The 24,406-nt window shown below is 43.2% G+C and overlaps 1 protein-coding gene across 8 annotated transcripts in view; it reads left to right on the top strand.

Moving 5' to 3' along the window:
- Nucleotides 1–20,926, top strand: part of PLEKHA1 (pleckstrin homology domain containing A1) — an 85,295-nt gene extending 64,369 nt beyond the window's left edge. For 2 of the 8 annotated variants that reach the window (XM_056529719.1, XM_056529720.1), the window contains 10 exons: nt 3,254–3,351; nt 6,882–7,013; nt 9,507–9,641; nt 10,821–10,889; nt 10,989–11,053; nt 11,842–11,905; nt 13,498–13,581; nt 15,076–15,165; nt 18,968–19,045; nt 19,568–20,926. In XM_056529719.1, coding sequence (XP_056385694.1) covers nt 3,254–3,351; nt 6,882–7,013; nt 9,507–9,641; nt 10,821–10,889; nt 10,989–11,053; nt 11,842–11,905; nt 13,498–13,581; nt 15,076–15,165; nt 18,968–19,045; nt 19,568–19,852 — 1,100 coding nt within the window. In that variant the 3' untranslated portion in view covers nt 19,853–20,926. The remainder of the gene's footprint in view (nt 1–3,253; nt 3,352–6,881; nt 7,014–9,506; nt 9,642–10,820; nt 10,890–10,988; nt 11,054–11,841; nt 11,906–13,497; nt 13,582–15,075; nt 15,166–18,967; nt 19,046–19,567) is intronic. The other 6 variants (XM_056529723.1, XM_056529718.1, XM_056529721.1 and 3 more) reach the window with 6 other exon arrangements.
- The last annotated feature ends 3,480 nt before the right edge of the window (nt 20,927–24,406 follow it).

The following is a 24,406-nucleotide window of genomic DNA, read 5'->3' as shown; positions in this document are numbered from 1 at the left end:
ACATAGAGAGATTACTGATAGAATTTGTAAACAGCTTTTTCACTTTTTTTTCCTCTACTCTGCTTCTAGGGGGAGGGGTAGATTGATCACAGGTGCTTAAATCTTAGTCTGGGGCGCAGTTCTGAACATGCTCTGTCGGAGTGTTGCTTTCAAAGAGAGGCAGCTGAAAGAGAGTTGTAAAACAGGAGTTTGAAAACAGGAGGTTGAGATCGCTGTGCATGTTACTTTCCTTTACACTTAGAGACTTTAAACTCACAAGGTCTACTGAGAATTTAATTCTAATAGTTACTGTCTGTTTTTGGCTGTTAATCTGTGAAATCCCAATAAAATGCAGTTCAAGCTCAACTGCAATCCTTGAACAGCAGTTGAGGGTGCATATTGTTGTGCGAGATATGTGCAATTTGTTCATTTGAATCAGATCCTGGATCTAGAGGAGCAACTGGCAACACTAAGACGCATTGACAACTTGGAGAGGAGTCTCCTGCTCACTGAGCAAGTACTCTCTGGGGTAGAGGTGGAGGAGGATAGTGGGACGGAGGTGCAGGACTGTCAGGCAGCTAGCTGGGTTACAGTTAGAAAAGGGGGTAGAGGGAAAAGTGTCAGGGAGGCTAGTCCTGAACTGGCACACCCCAACAAGTTTGCCCGGTTGGCAGATGAGGTGGATGCCATTTCAGAGCTAGTAGTACTGCCTCTGACCGCCAGTGGGGTATCTTCTCCAGTAAGGAGGGAAGGAGAAGTGCAGGGCAGGCCAGACAGGTACTAGTGGTGGGGGACTCAATTATTAGGGGGACAGACAGGACGATCTGTCACAAAGACCGGGATCACTGAACAGTGTGTTGTCTTCCTAGCGCTAGAGTTCGGCACATCGCGGATCTGGTTGGCAGGTTGCTGGGTGGGGCTGGAGAAGACCCAGGAGTCATAGTTAGAGATGAGCGAACTTACAGTAAATTTGATTTGTCACGAACTTATCGGCTCGGCAGTTGATGACTTATCCTGCATAAATTAGTTCAGCTTTCAGGTGCTCCGGTGGGCTGGAAAAGGTGGATACAGTCCTAGGAGACTCTTTCCTAGGAATGTATCCACCTTTTCCAGACCACCGGAGCACCTGAAGGCTGAACTAATTTACGCAGGATAAGTCATCAACTGCCAAGCCGAGAAGTTCGTGACGAATCAAATTTACTGTAAATTCGCTCATCTCTAGTCATAGTACATATCGGCACCAATGACAAATAAGAGGTAGGTGGAGTGTCCTTAAAAATGAACTCACGGACTTAGGCTGCAAGCTTAAGGCAAGGGCCTCCAAGGTAATATTTTCTGAAATATTACTTGTACCACGAGCCACACCAGAGAGGCAGCGGGAGATCAGGGAGGTAAACAAATGGCTCAGAAGCTGGTGTAGGAAGGAGGGGTTTGGGTTCATGGAGAACTGGGCCGACTTCTCTGTCGGATACTGGCTCTACCGTAGGGACGGACTACACCTCAATGGGGAGGGTGCAGCTGTGCTTGGGGAAAAGATGGCTAGAAGGGTTGAGGTGTGTTTAAACTAGGGACTGGGGGGGGGGGAGGAACCTACAACATAGAGGGGGAAGATAGTGTAGATAGAGAAGGGGGACTTATTAATGTACCTGGGGGTGGAGCAGAGGGAGGGGTTAGAATAGTTAATAGGGATAGGCTTCATAGGAAGAAAAAGCATATATCTTTTGAACTGCATGTTGACTAATGCCAGAAGTTTGACCAATAAAACCAACGAACTGGAATAGATAATGTCTGAGGAGGATTATGACATAATGGGTATAACAGAGACTTGGTGGACGATAGCTGTGACTGGGCGGTCAACATACAGGGTCATGGTCTATTCAGGAAGGTTCGGACATAAAAGGAAAGGGGGAGGAGTTTCTTTATGTAAAGTCCAGTCTGAAGGCCGCACTGCAGGAGGATATATTTGAGGGAAACGATAATGTGGAATCATTATGGGTAGAAATATATGGAGATAAAAAAAAATACTAATTGTTTGCTATAAGCCACCAAACATAATGGAAGAGACAGAAGATAAAGGAAACAGGTTTCTGACTATAGCTAAAGACAATTATCTGTCTCAAGTGGTGCAGAGCCCGACTAGGGGGGGGGGGGGGGCAGGCATTCTTCCCGGGATAAACTCGCACTGATCTTCCTGAATTAACTCTGATATTACTAATGGCTAATGCTTTGGCGAAAATCTTGATATCCGTATTTATTAACGATATGGGTCTATACGACCCCATATCCTCTTTATATTTTCCCTCTTTCAGGATCAATATTCTAAGCGCTTCCCGCATTGAGTCCAGTAATTTCCCGGTCACCATGCTGGTCTCAAATCACTCTATGTAATGCCGGGATTAAAATTCCGCCAAACCTTCTATATACCTAAAAGGGTAGTCCATTGCTTCCAGGTGTTGTATTATCCCTAATCTGATCTAGCGCTTTATTCAGTTCTATTCTAGTTAATGGAGCATCTAAGGTTTGTTTTTCCATTTCGGGGAGTCTAGGGAGTTCCATTTGGTCCAAATAATTAGCGTTTCCTTTCTTTCCTTATTATATTCAGATCTATATAACTCATAATATTCTCTAAATTCCCTTATTTCCTTTTTTTCTATACACCAATCTCCTTCTTTATTCCTTATCCCAGAAATTCTTTGCTTAGTGTGTTGATTTGAGACAATTGCCATCAAATACTTGTTAGGCTTCCCTGCCTGTACAAATCTTTGCTGGCCTTGAAAAATCGATTTATTTTTACTCTTTTTCCAACATATATTCATTAAATTCATTTTGTAGCTTATTTAATTTCAACCTTGTGAACTATTTTACTATGTTGTCAGCTACTACATGGAATGACCAGCGGATGGGAGGATCAGCATATGCGTTCGTGGGGCGCTCAGAGGCGACTGCCGTCGGCAGTCCCCTCTTAGCGCCCCACGAACGCATATGCCGATTGTCCCATCCGCTGGTCATTCCATGTAGGAGTTGAAAACTTTGATTCTAACGATGAGTGCAGGAGTCTTATTCTTCTACTACATACATTATTGTTAAGGTCTTGTCCCCAGGAGCCACCAATAAAGTGCTGTATTCTTGCAGTAGAAGGACCTTTACTGATGGGCATTATGCCAGCTTGTCTCTTTAGAGAATATAGTCTGCCCTCTACGGTACCTGTACTCTGCTGACAGTGCCCTTATGATTGTGACAAGTCTAAGCACTGTGTTCTCTTCTTTTCTTGCAGTAATAAATGCCGGCATGAGAAAATACTTCCTCCAAGCAAACGATCAGCAGGATCTAATAGAATGGGTGAATGTTCTCAACAAAGCCACCAAAATTACAGTGAGCATCCTTTCTATTTATTTCTTGTGGTGAATTCTCTCTACTACTGAAGCTTGGCATTTATTAAAGCACCTCTGTCACTACGATATGCAGTCCTACGTACGGTGGTGACCACTTTTCATTAAAGGAGGAAAACTTTTTTTTTTTTTTTTTTTTTTTTTTAAATGAACTGGTGCCAGAAAGTTAAACAGATTTGTAAATTACTTCTATTAAAAAATCTTAATTCTTTCAGTACTTTTTAGCAGCTGTATGCTACAGAGGAAAATCTTAATTTTTTTGAATTTTTTTGTGTTGTCCACAGTGCTCTCTGCTGACACCTGCTGCCCGTATCAGGAACTGTCCAGAGCAGGAGAAAATCCCCATAGCAAACCTATGCTACTCTGGACAGTTCCTGACACGGACAGAGGTGTCAGCAGAGAGCACTGTGGACAACACAAAAAATAAATTTTAAAAGTACTAAAAGGATAAAAAAATGAATAGAAGTAAATTACAAATCTGTTTAACTTTCTGGCACCAGTTTATTAAAAAAAAAAAAAAAAAAAAAAAAAGTTTTTCACCGTAATACCCCTTTAATGCAAGACTCCCTACTAGGAGTCCTATGTATTCCTTTTTTGTTGCTATTAGGGTTTATTCACACATACAGTATCTGCTGTAGATTTGTTGCCCTGTATAGTTTAGTTTATATTAAAATCTGCAGCTTCATACAGGCAGCAGATCCTTTAAGTGTGTGTGTGTGTGTGTGTGTGTGTGTATATGTGTGTATATATGTATATATATATATATATATATATACATATATACATATATACACATATACACACTTAAAGGGGTACTCCGGTGGAAAACTTTTCATTTTTTTTTTTTTTTTTTTTATCAACTGATGCCAAAAAGTTAAACAGATTTGTAAATTACTTCTATTAAAAAATCTTAATCCTTCCAGTACTTATTAGTGGCTGTATACTACAAAGGAAATTCTTTTCTTTTGGGATTTCTTTTCTGTCATGACCACAGTGCTCTCTGCTGACACTTCTGTCAATTTCAGGAACTGTCCAGAGCAGCATAGGTTTGCCATGGGGATTTTCTTTTACTCTGGACAGTTCCTGACATGGACATAGGTGTCAGCAGAGAGCACTGTGGTCATGACAGAAAAGAAATCCAAAAAGAAATGAATTTCCTCTGTAGTATACGGCCGCTAATAAGTACAAATCTGTTTAACTTAAAAAAAAAAAAAAAAGTTTTCCACGGGAGTACCCCTTTAAAGGGAATCTGTTCATTCTGGCTGAACCATCATGCATTGGGGTGGTCCCCGGTGGCTTCTACGTGCCCAGCCAGCCTTTATTTATGTTTGTCTCTCTATACCAGTGTTCTCCAACCATGGTGCCACTAGCTGTTACAAAACTACAACTTACAGCATGCCAAAGGCTGTGCAAGCATGCTGATAGTTGTAGTTTTGCAACAGCTGGAGGCACCCTTGTTGGGAAACACTGCCTTATACCCTTATAGTTGGGGGCTTCCCTGATGGTTTGTGGTTCAGGCTGCATGAAAAAAAAATGGAGGGGTTTGATCTCCTAAAGTGATGACCATCACTAAGATCATTGGGGTCTGACTTCTGGGTCCCCTGCCAATTCTGAGAATGAATGGCGCAGCAGTGCTATATAAGGCCTGCGTCCCAGTCATAGCTATTTTTCTTCCCCCCCCCCCCCCCCCCCCCACACACACACAAAGCGGTGGCTTTTTTCGTCACCTAGACGTGCAGGTACCTGCAGCAACCGCCTCATTTGATTCAATCAGGCCATCCATAGTTCCCTGTCACTGACAAAGTCCCTGTCCAGGAGAAGCCTAGTTTAGCAGCAATATCGCTGGGTGTAATAGTCTCACTTTTTTGCTATCTTCCCTAATGAAATTCTTATTTTCCTCTTTGGGTAGCATATGTTTGAGCTACGATGTTAATGACTTAGTGTCACATTACAATACCGTGACCCCCCCCCCCCCCCGACCTACGATGGCTCCGACATACGATAATTTGAACATGCGATGGCCTCTCAGAGGCAGCATCAACATACGATGCTTTTGCATGTCGGGGCCATCGCATAAACGGCTATCCGGCAGCGCAGACTACTTCAGCTGCCGCCAGATAGCCGTTTACGGTGGTCCGCTGACTATCATTTACCTGTCCTCGGGTCTCCGGCGTATCCTCCCAGGGATCCCCTGCATCGTCGGCGCTCTCCGTCGTCATCACGTCGCTGCGCATCCCGTCATCCAATAGGAGCGGCGTGCGTAGCGACGTGATGGCGGCGACGGAGAGCGAGGATGCCGGGGAAGCAGAGGCCTTGCCGGAGCGTCGGGGACACCCCGGGGACGCGGCGACAGCGATGAAAGGAGACATCCAGGGCATCGGTGACGAGCGGTGACGGTCTGGAGCGGCGGGGACAGGTGAGTACAACTTCTTTCGACCTGCGAACCTCCAGATGTTGCAAAACTACAACTCCCAGCATGCCCGGACAGCTGTTGGCTGTCCGGGAATGCTGGGTGTTGTAGTTTTGCAACATCTGGAGGTCCTCAGCTTGTAGACAACTGTCCTATACTTTACATTGCACAGATCCCTCAACATACGATGGTTTCAACAAACGATGGTCTGTTTGGAACGGATTACCATCATATGTTGAGGGACCACTGTACTGCCATTTGGATAGAATGCCATTGAGTCCTAGTGAATAAACAGCCCTGACTGGGGGTGCCAGTGAGGTACGAGATCACTACATAACACAGGGAGTCTAGAACATTATGACATTTAAGAAGACCTTTTCTCTAACTCTCATTCTTTATTCATATAATGACAAAAGGTATTTTTCCACATGTATAATAATGTAGGTCACGGACTGATGTGGGTATTCAATCATTGTCAGATCTTACATTACAACTGACCGATGGAAGGGTTTCGGCTGTGGGCGGCTTCCTCTCTAACAGAGGATTTTTATTTTTTATATTTAAGTCCCATCTCGAGATGTGTAACAATGCCTATTAAAAGCACAGAGACGTGGGAGGCTTGGTTTCCTGCCTTAAACCATCTTCCCTCCCAACTTAATGTGATTGGCTTCCAATTCGACACTTTCTTGTGAGATCTTGGTTGAATTGCATGGACGTGACTTAACTCAGACATTGTTACATAAAAATGCAATATGTAAAATACCTTACAAGACCTTAAGGCCTTGCAATGTTGTTTTGCAAAAAGTGTGCCTCCAGCTGTTGCCAAACTACAACTCCCAGCTGAGAGTTGTAGTTTTGCTGGAGGCGCACTGTTTGGAAAAAACACTGCTCTAGCGATATGTGAGGTTCACATTGGACAGACTAATGGTTCTGCCAAGACATTCTGTGTTTCATATGTGGCATCTTTATGGCACTTTGCGTGTATACATTTATATGTTCATTCCAAAGCGTATATTTAGTGGTCAAAATAAAATGTTATCTTGTCATTGTATTCTGTTTTGTGATATTGCTATCAAACAATTATATTTCTGACTTTTCCAAAGGTACCAAAACCTAGTGACCAGCTATGTCCTGCTGACAGTGCGCACAACCAGCTGGAGTATTCAAGTGGCAAGAAGCAGATCTCATACAAGACTGAAATAGTTGGCGGTGTCCCCATTATAACCCCAACACAGGTACCTGCCTATTACTTGCTGAATATTTACTACAGCATTTGTTTTACTGTCCATAGTATTACATCACCTATTCAGGGGGGGTTGCAGCCACCTTTAACCCCTTAAGGACCAAGGACGTACCGGTACGTCCTTGGTCCTGCTCTTCTGATATAACGCGGGGTTACACAGTAACCCTGCGTCATATCGCGGCGGGCCCGGCATCATAGTGAAGCTGGGACACGCCTCTAATAGCGCGCAGCGCCGCGCGCTATTAACCCTTTAGCCGCGCGCTCAGTGAACCCTTTAGCCGCGCGCTAAAAGTGAAAGTGGCCGGCTAGCTCAGTCGGGCTGTTCGGGATAGCCGCGGCTAATCGCGTCATCCCGAACAGCTGACAGGACAGCGGGAGGGCCCCTACCTGCCTCCTCGCTGTCCGATCGCCGAATGACTGCTCAGTGCCTGAGATCCAGGCATGAGCAGTCATGCGGCAGAATCGTTGATCACTGGTTTCTTATGAGAAACCAGTGATCAACATAGAAGATCAGTGTGTGCAGTGTTATAGGTCCTTATGGGACCTATAACACTGCAAAAAAAAGTGGAAAAAAAAGTGAATAAAGATCATTTAACTCCTCCCCTATTAAAAGTTTGAATCACCCCCCTTTTCCAATAAAAAAAAAAGTGTAAATAAAAATAAAAATAAACATATATGGTATCACCGCGTGCGGAAATGTCCGAATTATAAAAATATATTGTTAATTAAACCGCTCGGTCAATGGCGTGCGCGCAAAAAAATTCCAAAGTCCAAAATATTGCCTTTTTGGTCACTTTTTATATCATTTAATAATCAGGATCAATAAGGATCAATAAGGATCAATTTAAGGATCAATAAGTCCTATCAATGCAAAAATGGTACCGTTAAAAACTTCAGATCACGGCGCAAAAATTGAGCCCTCATAACGCCCCATACACGGAAAAATAAAAAAGTTATAGGGGTCAGAAGATGACAATTTTAAACGTATTCATTTTCCTGCATGTAGTTATGATTTTTTCCAGAAGTCCGACAAAATCAAACCTATATAAGTAGGGTATCATTTTAATTGTATGGACCTACAGAATAAATATCAGGTGTCATTTTTACCGAAATATGTACTACGTAGAAACAGAAGACCCAAAAGTTACAAAACAGCGTTTTTTTAAAAATTGTCGCACAATGATTTTTTTTCCTGTTTCACCGTAGATTTTTGGGCAAAATGACTGACGTCATTACAAAGTAGAATTGGTGGCGCAAAAAATAAGCCATCATATGGATTTTTAGGTGCAAAATTGAAAGAGTTATGATTTTTTAAAGGCAAGGAGCAAAAAACGAAAATGCAAAAACGGAAAAAACCCCGGTCCTTAAGGGGTTAAACCAGACCTGACTAAAGCTATGTTTACACAACTAAAATCTGCACTACTTTGTACGCTGAATCCGTGCTGATTTCTGCATCCAGATCTGCACAGTTTTACATGAAAAATCATATTCTACTGACTTCAATGAGAAATTCCACACCACTTTAAAAAAAAAAAAAGCATTTAATGGACTTTTGCATTTAAAAAGTGATATACATTTTTTGCATGGATTCTTCAATTGGAAATCAATGAGAGCTTTAAAGTCCACATGGAAATCTGCACCTAAATCAACACACTTTTTTTCAAATACAAATTCTGCTCAGATTTTCTGACCGAACGTTCTGTGAACAAACTCGTAGGCCTTATGCACAGGACTGCGTGTTTGGATACACAACAATGCATTGGATTTACAAGCTGATAGCTTTTAGGTTATCCTGTGTGTACAGCTTTTCTGACATTTCTCCACCATGTTTGAAAGATTTTCTTTGTTACTTTGAAGCAGATTGGAATTCGTAAAGATGTTTTTTTCTTTAATACATTGATTTTAAGGGCTCATTCACACTAATGTATGAAAATACAGTGCATCAGCCTCCCATTGTTCGAAATGCCGTTGTCCAGACTCAGCCAAAAGAATGAACATGTTCATTCTTTCAGCAAAATCTGCTCAGCGCATTTCCCAGTGATCCAAGCGCTGGCTTGTACTTCTCAATGGGCAAAGATTCCTTAGTGTAATTATGCCCTTAAAGTCTGTGTTAAAAAAAATAAAAAAAATGACTAAACCCTTAATTCTTAACCGTATAATCTAAGGGCATATATTTTGTTAAAAATAGAATTAGGCAGTGCCACTCTTTACTCTGGTACTGCAGCTCATCCATATTCAGCATGGAAATGATCTACAATAGACAGTCCATGCACAAGAGTGGTACTGTTTATGAAAAAAAAAAGTTTCCTTTTTTAAATTTTGGACAGCAATCTTGAAAAGGCCAAACGTTAACCTTAGAAATCGCCTCTATGTACACTGCTGGCCCCTCAATCCTGAACTATGAAACTTTTGGTTCCTTCCTGCAGACTGCTGCTTTGATATTTTTGGGAAGTCCATTAAAATGTATTTTTGTTCTCGCATATAGCAAGACATAAGTGAAAGTGCCAACACTGGTGATAGAAGCAACTTGAAGCGAACCCAGAGTCAACTCTCATCCCATTTTCGGCTCTCAGAAGTTGGCATTATAAAAGCTGGGTACTGTGTCAAGCAAGGAGCTGTGGTAAGATGTAAAGTGTGTTGACTGGAATCATGGTTATATCTGATCTACTGTAGTAGTGATAGCTGGAAATAATGTGAAGCATTGTAATATGGTTGGTTTGCTTTGAAGCAGAGGAACACTGGTCTACAATAGCAGTAGCTCCAAACAGTGGACATCCAGATGATGCTAAACTAAAACACCAAAACGCCCAGCTTGCCCTGACGGCTGTTTGCTGTCCGGGCATGCTGGGAATTATAGGTTTCCACTAGCTGGCAGTCCACAGTTTGGAGACCTAGGTACTATAGGGTTACGTGTGGTCTAGATTCTGATCAACAAGCCATAAAAAGGTATATTCTCAGCCCCCCCTATGCATACCACTATATAGTACATACCACTATATAGTACCTTTAGAAATGACCACAGGTCCTCTTGAAAGGAGTACTCCACTGCTTTAAGACTTGACCCCTATCCACAGGATAAGGAATAAGTGCCTCATTCCCCCCCAACCCTGCCACAACCCCGATGCCCCCCCCCCCCCAGCTTCATGCACAGGGAGAGTTGGGGTACTGTACAAGAGCTCGCCCTATACATAAGGGTTGACATTATACAAGAGACTTTGCAAACCATTTGTGTAATGAGACATAAAGCGCTCTGGGACTAAGGGTGTTGCATAAAAATAACCCAGTTGTCAGGATCGGTGGATTCCTTATTGATATGCCATTAGGAGAAATATCGTGCATAAAAAGGTATCTCATATCCACAGGATCGGGGTGACCCCTGGGACGACCCCAAGATCACTTGCACAGGCCCTCTGCTGTCCCCAAGAATGAAGGGTCACGAACCCTCACGTGTCTATCTCTATGGGAGAGCTGGAGATAGCTAAACGGCTCTCCCATAGAGATACATGGAGGGAGCCTGTTGGCCGCCACTTTACGCGGAGGTCGGCAAGCCTCTTTACCGGGGTGAGCAGAGGGCCTGTGCAGGAGATCACGGATGTCCAACCACTGCCCCCCCATCTCCTGGACAGGTCCTCTGCCCTCCCTAGGAACGAGGCATGCCGACCCCTGCACGATAGGGGATAATTTTTTATGCATGATATATCTCCTTTAATGTTTATAGAAATCCCCTTTTTCTTAATGCAGTAAATGCCATAAATGTTTTTTCTTCCTTTTCCCACTTCTCTTCTTTTCTCCAATATAGATGAAGACCTGGAAGAGAAGATTCTTTATTCTAGAAGAGAACACAATAGGATATTTTAAATCTGATATGGTATGAATACCATGTGTCATTTGCACTGGACTGAAGTATTTTTCAAGTTTCTCAAATTTTAAGTTGTTTATAATTTGTTCTGTTTTTTTTTTCTAATAGGATAGAGATCCACTTCGTATAATTCAACTGAGAGAGGTGCAGAAGGTGCAGGAGTGCAAGCAGAGGTGAGATCCTGATCCTTTTATTCCCCTCATATTGAAAACATGTACTTTCTCAGTTGAGAGTGCATGTGTGTGGGGGGGAAGGTGATTGAAAGGAGTGTCTGTAGGCTAAAACAGCTACTCCAAAGGCTGTTGAAAGCATATAGGCGTATAAAGGCCAGAAAGAGATGGTTAGTCCCAAAATGCTGTCTATGGTGCCACCTGTAGAAAACTAGTATTATATTCCATTTTCTTCTTTAGAGGGGTATACACAAATGGAAAAGTTCATCCCCATCTACAGGATAGAGAATAACAAACTGATTGTTGGGGTTTTGACCACTGAAACCCCCACCAAAGAGTGAGAAAATTCCCCTGAATGAATAGTGCACAGCTTGTATGTACGGCCAGTGCTCCATTCATTCTCTGAAGGAATTGTGTGTTCCTCATACACAGGAGCTGCACTACATTTTTTCAGTTCTCCTCCATTCTTGTAATTGGTAGGGGATCCAGCGGTTGGACCCCTACAATTTAGCTTTTTTTTCCCCCTAGCCACACATCCCTAATTCCACAAGAAGATATACATCCAATGTCCGATAATGTTTAGACTGATCAAAAGTGCCTGATCAGGGCTGATCACTGACCCTATTATACAGGGCATTATCGGCCAATAATCGTCCTGTGTAATAGGGCTCTTAGTGTGCTCTCATGATATGTTATCTATGACACCTAAAGTTGTGTTTTCTTCATAATAAAGCAGATAAGCCTTGCTGTGTGACAGCACATGGGGATAACTGTTTTCTCTCTCTCTGCAGTGACATAATGATGAGGGACAACTTGTTTGAGATAGTGACCACTTCTCGGACGTTTTACGTACAGGTGCGTGCATTCTGTTGATATTGAAAATGATAAAACCATCCAAACGTATCCCCTGTCCACAGGAAAGGTGGACATTTACATAAGATTACATAAAAAGACTATGTTCCCCATTTGAATGGAAGCAATTTAAGTAAATAAGAGTATATAGGATTTACTATGGTCTTCATTTTTTCCCCATCAGTTTATTTATTTTAAATATAATAAGTTGTGTAGATTGAATAGCAGAGTAGTTTTTTTTTTTTTTTTGTTTCATTCACATTTCAGAGCCTTATTCATCTAAAATTAAAATGTAAAATAAATGTTAGACTGAGGCATAAGAGTCATGAAACAGTCATAAAACAAATATTAGAAACAACAGATATATGTTGATTTTTTTTTCCATATTATACAGCGTTGAAAGTTCTGGACTATCTTATCTGGAAGGTTTCTTGACATTACACAATATAGATAAGTTCATATACATACAATGCAATGTCCCCATTAATGAAATATGAGAGCCAGTGTTGAGAAGAATGTGTTGTCGACTCCAACCATATAAATGCCATGCAAAACACAATCAAGATAACAAATGCCTTCATTTTTTAAGTATACACCTGAGAACTTAGTTTGTGGAAGTCAATGTAATGGCTTTCTACCTTGGCTGCCAGAAGTGTAATATAATGTAGGGTTTACTTTAACTATATTGAAAGAACAATGAAAATCACTTTCACCTAATTTTCCTATGTCCTATCCTGTAGTGTACTGAATGAAATGAGTGTGCACACCACAGAGGTGTCTGTCCTTTGGTTCTAGTTTGTGGCACGTGAACTTAGGGCTGGGTGGTATACCGGTTCATACCGAATACCGAAATTTTTGTGCTGCACGATATGAATTTTAACCCATACCGCAATTACAGTTTGGCCCCTCCCCCTCGGGAATGAATGAATCAGCCCAGCGCTGCGCTGTCACCATATCGGGGAACTAATCCTATGTGACCTGCGAGCACTGTTCTCCCCCCCCCCCCATTAATTATTAGCCCAGCACTGTCCACTTCAGGGTACTACTCACATGTCACCCGCATGTCTCCTCGTCCTGTTTGTTGTGGCAACCGGCGCTGACACTCTATACCAGTGGTCTCCAACCTGCGGACCTCCAGATGTTGCAAAACTACAACTCCCAGCATGCCCAGACAGCCAACGGCTGTCCGGGCATGCTGGGAGTTGTAGTGTTGCAACATCTGGAGATCCGCAGGTTGGAGACCTCTACTCTATACTGTGTGGTATCCCTATGCCCGTGCTGCAAAAAATAAACAAAATAAACTTTAACTCACCTCCCGTTGTTCCAGTACCGGCCTCACTTGTTTCCTGGGGACGGGAACGTCGGACAGCCGTCAGCCTATCACCGGCCGCAGCGATGTGCCTCCTCCGCCGAGGATTGGCTGAGCCCACTGTCATGTAAGAAGCCGGCTTCTTACATGACAGTGGGCTCAGCCTATCACCGGCCGAGGCGGAACATCGCTGCGGCCGGTGATAGGCTGACGGCTTTCCGAGGTTCCCCTCCCCAGTGTAAGGCCGACGTAGGTGCTTTAAAGTTTAATTTGTTTCCTTTTGCAGCCCGGGCATAGGGATACCGCACAGTATAGAGTGCCAGCGCCGGCCACAACAAACAGGACGAGGAGGGAAGCGCATGCGAGTGACGTGAGTATTTACCCTGATGGGGATGTGGGCTGATAATTAATATGGGGGGGGTCAGGAAATACCGTTATATACCGTGGAACCGCCAAAAGTTTAAAAATTACCGTGATACACACATTTGGTCATACCGCCCAGCCCTACATGAACTAGTGCCATATGAACATACTCTTCATACCATGCAAATAATGTTCACCTTTCTTATCCATTTCACATTTACTTTACGAATGTAGATTATATTTTTATTTTTATTTATCTCCAGCTGCACTATTGAAAACCTTTATCTTACCCTTTCCCAGCTTTTCATATAGTAGTTACCTGCTGATTTCAGCCGGCTGACACGAACAGTAGATGTCAGCATTGTGAGAAAGAAGGCATGTCTTCATTGGATGTGGCTCCCCCTTCCATCCTGCTACTTACAAACACTCTGTTGCTGTCAGTCGGCAGGGGTGGGGGAGCCACAAATAATGAATAAATCAGTCTCCTCCCTCACAGTGCTAGCATCAGGCTGCAACTAGAGATGAGCGAACTTACAGTAAATTCGATTTGTCACGAACTTCTCGGCTCGGCAGTTGATAACTTATCCTGCATAAATTAGTTCAGCTTTCAGGTGCTCCCGTGGGCTGGAAAAGGTGGATACAGTCCTAGGAAAGAGTCTCCTAGGACTGTATCCACCTTTTCCAGCCCATGGGAGCACCGGAAAGCTGAACTAATTTATGCAGGATAAGTCAACTGCCGAGCCGAGAAGTTCGTGACGAATCGAATTTACTGTAAGTTCGCTCATCTCTAGCTGCAAATATAAAGCGTGAGTGACTGCCTGCTAAAATCAGTGTTTCGCTACTCCTAGATAGATATGCATAGATAATCAGCACTCCAATATCAATATGTGTAAGAAAGGTGAAATGTTCTATGCACTCACCTAGTAGTGTTGTGCTGTGAGCGCAACACTGCCACTTGCATGCAGAATATACAGATGCTCATCAGTGGTGCCAATGGTCCTTGTGGGATGCCTATGGCTGCCGGCATCTTCCTGTCAAACTTCCAAGTATGGGCATTCAAATAAATCCAAGAGGGGTAATCTGAGCAGCGCTCCAAGATCCACCAGATGAAAACTAGATACTCGTCGGAGCAGCAATCTGTGATGTATTAGATGGATAATGAACAAAAATCAAATGAATCAAAAATGCTTTTTTGTTACCCCACAAAATGCGTAATTTTTTATGGTATTTTCCCTCTTTGTCAGGTCAGGGTTACAATGATGGCTTCAAAAATATATGTCATGGGTATATTCCCACCACAGCCTAGGAGTGTTTGTGGTGGAAAATAGTATATATGTAACTGGGTGACCAGAATATTGATCTGCTAAATCCCCACATGGTTACTATGATTTTAGGGCAAATAAGTACATCTGTCTGCCATCTGTGTGTAAAATGTTGTGCTGTTACATAGATGTTAATACTTTACTTATTTTGTCTCTCTTTTCTGTTACATTTACAACAGGCAGACAGTCCTGAAGAAATGCACAGCTGGATTCGAGCCATATCTGGTGCCATTGTAGCTCAGCGTGGGCCAGCCAGATCTGCAGCCTCTGTAGGTTCCATCCTCCCGGAGTACATGGGGGCTACTACTTGTACAAAGTCACACCATGAGATTAGAACTTTTAACCAAAAGCAAAGCACACAGTTACTTATAACCACATGGTGGGAGATTCATCAAAACCTGTGTAGCGGTAGAATGGTGCAGTTGCCCATAGCAACCACTCAGATTAAAGGGGTTCTCCGGTGCTTACACATCTTATCCCCTATCCAAAAGATAGGGGATAAGATGCCTGATCGCGGGAGTCCCGCAGCTGGGGGACTCCCGCGATCAGGCATCTTATCCCCTATCCTTTGAATAGGGGATAAGATGTGTAAGCTCCGGAGAACCCCTTTAAGGCCTTTAAAAAAAATAAAAGCAGCAATCTGGTTGCTATGGGCAACTGCTCCACTCTACCTCTGCACAGGTTTTGATAAATCTCCCTCATGGTGTATACTTTTGTTCCTTGTATACTGAATTGTCCTTTGCAGATAACTGCAAGTAACTCAGTATGATTCTCACTGTCTTGAGAATATTCCATGGCTGCTCTTGCCAAGCATGTGCCCATGGGTGTGAAAAATGATAATCTGGTAGTTATTTTGCGGTTGTCCAGATGGTAACATACAGAGACCCACAATGCTGTGTCAGTTGCTGAAATTGTCCTGTTTTTTTGAGCTTTGTGGGAATAAAAAGTTTAGTAGGTGCAGTTAATGGCACAATTACTCGTTACTGTACAAGAATTTCTAGTGGATTGTGCGGTTATTTATTTATTTATTTTTTAACAATGTAACATCTTTAGAAACCAGCAGTTGTGTGAAGTTTTGGCTTGAGAAACCGTGACGTTTGGCTTTAGTATGTGTGTACTCCTGTAATGGAATGTGTAGTTAGTCATCTATTATTGGTATATGGTCTCTCACAGATTTCTGGGTTTTATTTGAGTAGTAGCTCATATATTTATGTTTTATCCCTTCTTGTGAAAAATAAATACTGTTATGCGTTTGCCCCTCCACTCAACTGTCCGGAGACTTCCGAACATACAGCGAGGGGAGGGGAAGGCAGGGCTGTGCAGGACGCAGTTCTGCACCTTCCTCAGCCCCTGTACAGACTTCCCTCCTCACCCCTCATTCAGGAGCAGAGGAGGGACGTAGATTCTCACAGCCCCGATCCTGGATGTAGGTTTTGAAAGCTGTGAAAATCTGCATCCAGGGGTCCGTGCAAGTGGGAATCCCTCTCCTCCTGAGGGAGGTGCATAATAATTTATATCCAGGAGCGAGGCTTTGAGAAAGCCTCTCCTCCTTGGGGGAGGTGCACAGCCCCCTGGACGTAGATTTTCACAGCTGTCAAAATCTACATCCAGGAGCGGTGCTGTGGAAATCTACGCCCTCCTCATAAGGGAGGTGCAGAACTGCGTCCTGCACAGCTCCGCCTTCCCCCTCACCTCGCTGTATGTTCGGAAATCTCCGGACAGCTGAGGGGAGGGGCCAACGCAAAATTGCATGGGGCGCAGTTTTGCACCTCACACCGGTGTTGATACAGTAAAATTTCTTAATTGTTGCAACTTCTGTTTTCCTATGAGGAAATAAAACAGCATAATAATAATGAATGGAAGTTTTGAGTCCATATTACGGACTCAATTCCCAGGCCAGCCACAGATCTACTGACCTTATCTGTAAGGATGATAAATGTATGATACTTTCAATTTATAGGATTAAATCTGTGGTCAGACCAGGACTGCGGTTGAATTCACACACAAAACGCATTATGTTTGCCAGATTTCTCTTGATAGTCTCAATATCACTTGCAACCTTCATTTATTTATTTTTTTTAACATATAGGAACAAGCCAAGATTTTAGCACACATGATAACGGTTACTATGAGTATGGGGCAGGGCACATATAGCATAAGCTTTCTTAGCTGTATTAGATGGTACCAAGCACAGGGTAAGGGAAGTCCTTTCTCAGACAGTCTTTCCGTGCCAGTTTGCCTGGTACTAGGACGGAGTCACGATCTGAAGAATTTTCCCACACTAAGCTGCACCTTACCAAGCCTCTTCAGATTTTTTTAATCCAAATGTTTTCTCAACTTAACTGTAGCAGTAGTAGTTTTCATCTTGCCAAGCTCCAGGATAAGCAGTGTGGCAATTTAACTAGTATATGGCTTTCAAGGGATTGCTGCAAATGGACAATACTTTTCCAAAATGAAGCCACTCAAGAGTTCAGCTAATATTACAAGAGGAAGCTACTGGTGACCAAATAAAGGCAATGGAATATTAAAAATGCCTCTTTAAATGAATGAGTGACCATGCAGTACATGACTACATAAAAGGGGTACATTTTGTTCCGAACACTTGGAGCAGGGGTCGTCAAAGCAAGTCTATGGGAAGGGGCGTTCTAAACAAACACCGGATGTAGCACAGAGATTGCGGGGATCCTTTGGATAGGGAATAGGATTTCTAGGGTCAGAGTACCCCTTTTAAGCCCGGCAGTGTGGGAGTTATTCTTTTCAGCAGCTCTCCACTCAGTGTCCTAAAACAGGGTCATCTTAACTGGGTTGTCATGTACATTTTGCAATGGATCTATATATAAACCCTGTGTGGTCTGATCGTGCTGTCATACTTATAACCTAGCAAATGATTGTCCAGATAGAAGTACAGTGACCCCCCCCCGACCTACGATCATTTCAACATGCAATGGCCTCTCAGAGGCCATCGCATGTTGAAGGCAGCATCAACATACGATGCTTTTGTATGTCGGGGCCATCGCATAAACGGCTATCCGGCAGCGCAGACTGCTTCAGCTGCCACCGTATAGCCGTTTACGGTGCCCCGTGTGGTTCGCTGACGATCACTTACCTGTCCTCGGAGCTCCGGCGCGTCCTCTTCGGGATCCCCTGCATCGTCGCCGCTCTCCATCGTCGTCATCCAATAGGAGCGGCGTGCGTAGCGACGTGATGGCGGTGACGGAGAGCGAGGATGCCGGGGAAGCAGAGGCCTTGCCGGAGCGTCGGGGACACCCCGGGGATGCGGCGACAGCAATGGAAGGCGACATCCAGGGCAGCGGTGACGGTCCGGAGCGGCAGGGACACGTGAGTATAACCTCCAATACCAGTGGTCTACAACCTGCGGACCTCCAGATGTTGCAAAACTACAACTCCCAGCATGCCCGGACAGCCAACGGCTGTCCGGGCATGCTGGGTGTTGTAGTTTTGCAACATCTGGAGGTCTGCAGGTTGTAGACCACTGTCTTATACTTTACATTGCACGGATCCCTCAACATACGATGGTTTCAACAAACGATGGTCCATTTGGAACGGATTACCATCGTATGTTGAGGCTCCACTGTAATAGTCGACAAGAATATGGCTGCAGGTTCAGACTACACAGAGTTTGTTTCTAGTCTGTATCCTTGGAATCACATGGACAGTTAGGAGCTATAAATGGTCCAACTGTTGCAATGTGGCTTCTTTATGAATGTATCAGAACAGAATATATTACGTTTGTTGCAGTGATGGACTAGCCCTTTTAGATTCTTGTTTTGAACTTAGTCCTTCATGTTTCTTGGTGGTCTATTTCGGCAGACTTGCTTAAAAGAAGTTTCTAGTTTGCACAGGTAGATCCCAGCTCCATAAGCTTGTCACCTTTAAACCTTATTCTTATTTTCAGAAAGTAATAATTGTCTCTAGTGAGTTTAACTCTCTTGTAGTTGCCCTCTAAGCCTTTACTTTTATCTTTTCACAACTTTCTCCTTGTCTGAACCAGTTACTCTTTCATCTCTTCTTCCCCTTTTGTTTTTCTTCCTCATTCTTACTCTCTTTAAGGTGTTTTTAATTTCCACCCTGCCCTGTCTCTCTGCAGATGCGACAGGTCAGACGTCTTTCAAATCCCTGTATTCCGAGGTACATGGGCAGCAGTGCATGCCCACAATACTAATTGCTGCCTCTTACCATGTAACCCACCCCACATCCACATAACTTCACCCACTAAATCCCATCTGCCCCACGGTGCACTTTGTGCATACACTCATACTGCATTGTATTGTAACTGAATTTTGCATGCTACGTGTTGGGACAGTGACAGAGCATGCCTCATCCTGTGAAAATATTGAGTGAAACGTGAATAGTCCTCTTTGTGTTACTTATAACCTTAACCACTGCCTTTTGCAGTTTTGCCTCAGGGTGCCTATGAAGGGTTTGCAGAACCATTCAGCGTCTTACACTTCATTTTGTCTGTAGAAGTGTTTTCTGCAGATTTTGCTGCTGCATCTTGTAAGAACCAGAGAGAGTAATCTGGTCCATGTCATGGCCAACCATGCCTTTTTACAGTTGCTGACTCACATTTTGGCTGTTTTGCTGATGGCTCTTACTAACATGACCTAAGTAACTCTTACCTTCTTATCACCTACTCTGCTTTGTTTGCAGGAGACCCCCACCTCATACTCCGAGCTCAACTCCTCTTTTCGCTCCTTCGGTCTCCCTCACGCGACCGCCCGAACTCAGCACTCTGACCCTGGGCCCCCTTATCGGAGCAGGGATGAATATAACACCATTATCAAGAACCAGCCAGGACTCCCCAAGATCTCGTCTGTCTCTGCAGGAGACCAGACTAGCAAAATGACTTGTTCTGTGCCCAGCATGTCCGTTAATTTGTTTGAGCAAGGGATTGTTGACCTAGATGATGCCAGCTTGCCAGTCACTGATGTCTGAGGCCAATGCAAAGATATCTGGAAGGAATTCTGGAAGATATACAGCTTTACCCTTCAGTTTTCATGTCTTATAATGCACAACCTCCTCATTTTGACCTGTTGTTTACTTTCCAATCCGTGGTTAGGAATTTTTTTTCCCATTTTTATTCCACCAGGTCTGTAGGACCAATGCAGTAAGATGATGAAACACATTCCCAAAAGAAGTCAAGAACTTTCTTCTACTGCAGCCAAAGCGAGAGAGAATTGACTTTTTTGCCCGTTCTCTGGAACTGTGTGACAGCGGTCACTATACGTGAACATGCCTCTTTTGGCATGGAGTGCCTTTTTTGCCCTTATAGCGGTTTTACTTGCAAAGTAATATTAGCTCATGTTCTTCAACTTGTACAAACACCATTAGTGAGACGTACAGTTTGGTGTTTTATCTGATTTTAAAATCTGCAAACACAGTATTTTCATGTCTAAACATTTGCTGAAATGCAATAAATGCCTGTCTGCGAGCAAAGAATGCTGGACCACTGTGAGTTAACTCAATCTTGACCTCTTGCCACCATTCCTTGTTTCCTGTCATATTTTGCACATTTACTGTTAGTGCCACTTTTGGGGGAAGTGCTTTTGAAAATAGCATTGGAATGGATTTTACCCTTTTTGTTACTTTTTTTTTTTTTTTTTAAAGAGCTCTCGGTTTGTGAACTTTAATCTCACCGTGCCTGTAGTCAAGGTATGATGGCTTATTCCGTGAATTTTCCTGGAGACCATGTTGTTCCTGCATCTTTTTGTCTCCATGTCTCAAGTGCCTGCTGATTCCTTGTGTTGAATCTTATGTGGTGTAAGACTGTTGTTTTGTGAACTGCTGATACTAACAAGTCTCCTGTAACCATGTGCTTCCATCTGTGACTCTACAATGACAAATCCCAAAGTTCTTATTTTTTTGATTTGTTTATATATTATATGTGGGTGGTGGGTTCTAATTTATAAAGAAAAAAAAATCTCCTTAATAGTGTGCCTGCAATGCACCATTTAACTTTCACTTGAAATAAATATATCCGTTTTCATCAATGTAGTTTTTCTTATGAGAGTGTGGTAAATAAGCAATTGTGCACACAGGAATGGGTCATTGGATGTGTTCACATGTTGCTGTCCTGTTGCATTGCTTGTTGTGATCTTAAAGGGCTATTTCCACCTGTCTCTACCTTGTCTGTCCTGTGGCAGGCTCCGTGCAGCTTCCCGGTTTGGCCCCGAGATGTGTGGGCAGTCCTACCGAGTTCAGGTCAGTTGCATGCACACAAACATATACACGCACGCTTACATACATATACACACTTCACATACATTCTTCACGTCAATCGCCATACTAGTTCTTATCATGCTGGCACAGGCTTGCTCTGACTGTTGAGGACCTTTTGAACACATGATCAAACATTCTGCTCTTACTGTGAAAATAAGACTTAGGACTGAGGTGTAGATATATACAGGAGCCAGGCAGCTGTCAATAGTAATGTGAACACACAGATAAGGTGGCAGGCCAGAAATCCTGCAATTCCCACCTGCTGGGAGTTCCCTGTTGCGTGCAGTGGAAGTAAATGATGCCCACCGCTAGAGCGCTGCTGTGGTCTGTAACCTTAACAACAGGCTGTCAACAAGGGAAGCTAAAAAAAAAGCCCATTTCTTTAAAAGGATGCAAGATAGGTAATTATATTGGTTTGCAAAAATATGTATTTAGACATGCACTTCAAGGTAAAATTAGATTTTTTTTCGGATTGGAATACCCTTTTAGTTGTTATTGTCTTAAAAAATTTTTTTAAGGGTACCTCTCATCAAATAAACTTTTGATATATTTTAGATTAATGAATGTTGAATAACTTTCCAATAGCATGTTAATGAAAAATATGCTTCTTTCTATTGTATTTTTCCCGATCAGTCCTGTCAGCAAGCATTTCTGACTCATGCTGGAGTCCTAAACACTAAGAGCTGCCAGCCTGCTTTGTTCACAGCCAAACAGGCTGTGAACAAAGCAGGCTGGCAGCTCTGAGTGTTCTCCTTTGTGAACAAAGCAGACTGGCAGCTCGTAGTGTTTAGGACTCCAGCATGAGTCTGAAATCTGTAAAAAAAAATTACTGGTAGGGAGACCCCTAGTGGTCATTTCTTCAAAGTGGAAAATTAAATAGAAAGAAGCATATTTTTTAATAACTTGCAATTGTAAAGTTATTCTGCATACATTAATCTATAATATATCAAAAGTTTTTTTTGATGAGAGGTACCCTTTAAACACCAAAAACTTTTGGCATGTCATAAGTTTTTTAATTAGTGTTTCATCGTTGTAACCCCCACTTATCTCTAGATATATCCGGGAGAAGCATGCGGCTGTGTGCTTCACTCTCCATCTTACTGTTTGATCTGTCACATTGCAGCAGACTGGTTTTATAGTCTTAGACTATGTTCACACGATGGAATTTCAGTGTGAAATTCCACATGGGGATTCCACAGCAGCAGAGTCCCATTGGTGTAAAATGTTACCATTGTGCATAATGGCATTTTTTTTTTCTTTTGTGGTACTATTCTAAAAAAACATGAGCACACACTTGATCACACCTCTAAATGTGACGTAGGCAGTTCCATGACAGGTATGCTGCCTTAACATTAGGTCTTATCTTGCTGTGTAAAGTTTTTTGAGAAGGTATTACATGATGTGCTCAAAATACCTCCATTCTAAGGCTATAGGGCTATACTGCAACTTTGGGGGCGACACTCTTTGCATGCCCAAAAATAACCATGTTGCGCCACTGCATTGCAGCTAATGAAAGTGATTGGGGCTGCGACAGTGTCCAGAAATCGATCTTGGATGGATTTTTGATGATTGTTTGCAGTCATGACCACTTTGAGATGCATTTTTATCCACACGTTTTTTACAGTTGAAACACATTCTTATGTGTTTCGTTTGTTTAAACCTTACAGGAAAAAATTACATTGCTAAACTAAGGCAATTCAGGGTACAGCACAGGTGGCTTTCAGGGTGCATTCATACATGCGTATCTTTGCTACTGATTTGCTGCTGCAGATGTTGCTGTCTATTGAAGTCAATGGACAGCAAAATTTGCTGAAGCAGATCTGCAGCAGAAAATATGCACGTGTGAACACACCCTAAAAAAAGCATTTTTTCGTATTTTTAACAAGCACATAAGAACTGAAATAAAAACACAAAAAGCAAGGAGAAATGCACTGTGTAAAGCCATCAGGCTAATGTTTCCTGCGTGACCATCCCATGACCAAGCCAAAATTCTATCCCCTTTTTGTTCCTATGGAGTGACCGCATGCATGGATCTCGACAGCCATGTGGGGTTTTTTGTTTGTTTGGAGGGGGGGGGGGGGGGTTATTGACTCAAATTATATTAGTAACTGTAAAACAAACTTGACTGAGATGACTTGACTTACTGACTTGTGGCTAGGGTTGCCACCTTTCCCTCAGAAAAATACCGGTCATGGGTGTGGCTATGTGGGGGTGGAGCTACAAAGGGGGAGGGGCCAGATTGCACAGGGGCTGAGGGATCAGGGGTTTAAGAAATGGCACGGGGGATGGGAGGGGGGGTTTAAGAAATGGCACGGGGGATGGGAGGGATACAATGTACATGCGGGGGGAGTTTTCCTATATCGCACAAAAAAATTTACATTTAGAGAATACCTACCAAAACCCTATTTATGCCAGCGGCGGCGGTAGTGGTGGTGCGCGACAGCAACGCTGGCTCTCTCTGATGACGAGTGACGTCCCCCTGCGCAACGTCAGATAAACAGGCTAATCAGACAGTATCACACATGACAGGATTAGATACACAGGCTCAGCAGACAGTATCACACATGACAGGATTAGATACACAGGCTCAGCAGACAGTATCACACATGACAGATTTAGATGCACAGGCTCAGCAGACAGTATCGCACATGACAGATTTGGATATACAGGCTCAGCTCACAGTATCACACATGACAGGATTAGATACAGAGCGCAGCAGATAGTTTCACACATTAAATCAGTGTTTCCCAACCAGGATGCCTCCAGCTATTGCAAAACTACAACTCCCAGCATGCCCGGACAGCCAAAGGCTGTCTGGGCATGCTGGGAGTAATAGTTTTGCAACAGCTGGAGGCACCCTGGTTGGGAAACACTGCATTAAATACACAATTTTGCAGAGAGGTCTCACCAGTCTCTTGTCTTCACTTTCTCCTTTCCCCGGGCGGCTCCAGGTTAAGGAATGTCCAGGGGTTGAGGAGGAATGAGGGGGGCAATTATTTATCCCATGGGGCCACATGAGAAACTAAAAAGATTGTGGAGGGCCGGGTAGTTTTTCCCCAGATTAGGCAGCATAGTTGTCCCCCAGTTGTCCCCCAGATTAGGAGCATAGTTGTACCCCAGTTGTCCCCCAGATTAGGCAGCATAGTTGTCCCCCAGATTAGGCAGCATAGTTGTCCCCCAGATTAGGCAGTTTACCCCCCCCCCCCCCCTACACACACACACATATATACACAGACACATAGAGACACAGACACATATATACACACAGAC

Source organism: Hyla sarda, chromosome 7, assembly GCF_029499605.1.
Source record: "Hyla sarda isolate aHylSar1 chromosome 7, aHylSar1.hap1, whole genome shotgun sequence".
Taxonomy (NCBI): domain Eukaryota; kingdom Metazoa; phylum Chordata; class Amphibia; order Anura; family Hylidae; genus Hyla; species Hyla sarda.
This window is presented reverse-complemented; position numbering and strand designations above follow the sequence as displayed.